Source organism: Cyprinodon variegatus, unplaced genomic scaffold (assembly GCF_000732505.1).
Source record: "Cyprinodon variegatus isolate N-32 unplaced genomic scaffold, C_variegatus-1.0 Scaffold111, whole genome shotgun sequence".
In the NCBI taxonomy this organism is placed as follows: domain Eukaryota; kingdom Metazoa; phylum Chordata; class Actinopteri; order Cyprinodontiformes; family Cyprinodontidae; genus Cyprinodon; species Cyprinodon variegatus.
In genome coordinates, this window is record NW_015150564.1 from 140,430 (window position 1) to 143,750 (window position 3,321).

At 40.5% G+C, this 3,321-nt stretch overlaps 1 protein-coding gene across 1 annotated transcript in view; it reads right to left on the reverse strand.

Annotated features, from left to right (window-relative positions):
• LOC107084906 (leukocyte elastase inhibitor-like) overlaps positions 1 to 3,321 on the reverse strand; it is a gene marked incomplete at its 5' end in the record, with an annotated part of 7,921 nt that overhangs the window by 1,882 nt on the left and 2,718 nt on the right. Inside the window, 4 exons of the mRNA XM_015374965.1 lie at positions 676 to 856; positions 937 to 1,026; positions 1,177 to 1,254; positions 2,910 to 3,052. Of these exons, the coding sequence (XP_015230451.1) occupies positions 676 to 856; positions 937 to 1,026; positions 1,177 to 1,254; positions 2,910 to 3,052 (492 nt within the window). The remainder of the gene's footprint in view (positions 1 to 675; positions 857 to 936; positions 1,027 to 1,176; positions 1,255 to 2,909; positions 3,053 to 3,321) is intronic.

Genomic DNA, 3,321 nt, shown 5'->3' on the forward strand with positions numbered 1-3,321 from the left:
ACCGTGATTGACGTATGTGTCTTAGGCAGGCATAGAGCTAACAGAACTGCAGTGTTGCGAGGCAAGGGCTCAAACATGTACGGCTGTAAGCCTTCTACACCAAACCAAGCTTCTGCCGCCCTGGCGTCCTCTTCCACAACCGTTTCGCCCCCGCTTTCCTCCTCTAAATAAAAATATATGATGAAGGAGACTCATCCACGACCTCTGACACTAAACTCTCCTCCTCTTGCATGTTTCCGCTGACCATAGCTTTCCTTGACAGTGTCGTTTCTAAGTCACCAATTTAGTGCCGCTTGGTCCCAATGGAATTTCCCATTGGGAACCTACTAGCACTAAGTTGCTAACTGGTCGCCAAAATGCTCCAGATAAACCCGTCACAATTAAACTTGCTTGCAAACCTTCAGCCACAACAACTCCGACCCCTTGATAAACGACCAATCACATTCTCTTTACTCACTCCTGTAAATTCGGGCACCACTCAGGAGAATTGGTTGGAACAGCCGATTCCCTACGACTTTAAATAATTTAAATCATAGCTTGTCCTTAAACAACAGACAACATGTTACATAAATCAAAAATATGGCAGAGGTCATTGCTTCAGCACCTCTGCACGATTCGTTATTCTAACAGTCAACCAAACTACATCTGTATCATCTTTCCTGCCGCACGTCTCACCAGAGAAGTCACATTTTGTCTCATCAAAAGCATCCACCATGCCCATGCGGCTCAGGACTTTGTCCAAATCATAATTCTCCTCCACCTTGAATCGAGGCAGCGATACACTGATCTTGCGGCGTCTCATCTTGCTTGGATGAGTCCACTTGTTGAGTTTCTCATAAGTCAGATGTTCCTCCAGCTTGATGGATGAAATGTCGATCATCAGATGTTTCAGCCTAGATATTGAGTTTTACCAATCTGTGAGAATAAGAGTCCTACCTGCTCCAGACCTGTTGTATTGTCTGTTATATCTTTAGGTAAAAGTATGATCATGCTCATCTCCTCCCCTCTGTAAGGCATCTCCAGGATCTGTATAGCAAGTTTTAGACATTAAATAAAACAAAGGACACAGAAACAAATAGGGTATTTTTGCTGTAATTTTATTGAGTCTATTTTAAAAGATAGATGAAATCATTAAAGAATACAACACTGGGGCAGACTGATTACATGGTTCCTCACCTTACAGCTGACTTCAGAAATGAAGTTAAAATGGAATTTGGATTCCTGTGTCATCATTTCCACGGGTTTTGTTGTTCTCTGAAAAAGAAAAAAATCGGATCGATTTTAGCCCTTTTTAAATTTTAATGATCAAGGTAAGACAAGGCAAGTTTACCTGGTCTCTGTTCAGTTTTTTGGCTGAGTAACTGAACTGGCTGAAATCACTGTTGTTCTATCAGATCAACATACCCGTCAGACCAGCATACTCATAGTTAATATGCATGCGCAACACATCAGGTTTGCATATGCGTATGCTAGTCCCGTCTATCCCTTAGTTTATCCCAATTTATCCCTTTAGTTTATCACCGTTCATCCCTTTAGTCATGTAACTGTCAGGAAGTCTGTCTGTGTATGTGTTTTTTCTTTGTTTGTCTCCCTTCCTCCACCAGGAGGCGCCTGGGGCCTCTTAAGCTGCTGACTGTCACTACCTCGACGCCACACTGTTTGCCAGTTTGGGGTACTCTAGCCAAGCTGAGTTTTGCTGAGTCAAACTGAGTTCTTGTCAACCTGAGTTTTAATCTTGTTTTTTTTTCTGTCTTTGCCTCTCGGCAGGAAGTCATCCTGCAAACTGGATTTTTCAGACCTTCTCTCCCTGGAAGGATCATCTGAGCTTCAAGCTGAGTTGAGGATTTAAATTGGAGGTTTGAATCAACTTTTCCTCCAGAGATCGTTTGAGCTTCACACTGATCAAGGGATTAATCTCCACTACGACCCGTTCAAGTATTGCAGGAAATCTGAGTGGCAGTCAGCTTCTCTGTTCACCTACAAACAACCGCATTCTGGATAAACCCTGTCCGCCCTCCACCGAATCAGACAAACACTGGAACTACCGCACACAGACTGGAATCAAAGAGTCAACAACTTCTCTGGAAATGTGAGTCAGCAATCTATTTCTCCTCTTCAATTTCGAGAATCAAATTTCCCACCGAGCCTGAACTAACAACAGTGTCTTCCCCTTACCTTTCAGTTCCGGTTGAGCAGTGTTCAGAGCAACACTGGATTCTTCACAATCCCCTAAATAAACCTGTTAAACTTTTTCCCTGGTCTTCTGCTTTGGTTTACCGCCTTTTTGGGTCAGATCTTAGTTAAAACCATGACAGAAACAAAAAAATCTATTTGAGGTCAGACCGCCATACTCTTCAAAAAACACCATAAAGTAAGTAATTAAACTGTTTCTTTGTACATGACTAAAGGGATACACGCCTGTTGAGGTAGTTTATAGTGTAGTTTTCGTATAAAACTAAAAGGATAAATAGGTATTTACCATGGGTCCTGCAGAGTCATATTATTTTCAACACATTGACCTCTATATTCACTTTATCGATGGATTTTTATTTCCAAAAGAGATATTTTAAAAGTCCTTTATAGTGAAGGCAGACATTCTGTTTAATTGGTTAAAATCGAGTCATTCTTCTCTTTTGGTTTGATTAAACAAAAACTAAATAAGATGCAGAAATCCGTTAAAAAAATGTAAAATAATTTTAATTCTTAGCAGTTGCTAATATTAGTTTGGTCCAACTTTTTTTGTAGTTCTGGTAATGAGATAAAAGTTAAGAGGCAAAAAATGCAAGGAGACACGAAGGTGAATCAGTAAAATAAAACAGAAAAGATAAGGTCAGTAAATGATTAATTTTAATCTAATTGACAAAATCCAAATGTCTAAAACAATGCTTCATGTTTGTGCTCAGGTTTACCTTGTTCAGTCTAAACTCTCTGGTAGAAGTGTCGTCTCTGAGAAATTGCTTATGCCAGTAACCTTTGAAGTATAAAGCATTTACCAGGATAATCCTGGCACTGTTGTCCACCATGTTTTGAGGAACCACATCCTTGATTTTACCTGGTAACAAAATGGATCAGATGAGAAAAAACACAATAGAGGCTGCAGTTTCTAACATCACAGTATCAAGCCTCTGTCACACCATGATGATTTAGACCAGCATATGCCTGACGTACCCAAAATCTGGCAAAAATGCTGGCATACGTTGGATAAGTTATGTACATGTTTTGTATAAGTTATGAGCACGCCAAAGTACGCTGGAACACGCTGGCACACGTGGACATACGACAAGTACGAGCTTTGATGCTCAAACATGGGCCATAAGTTAC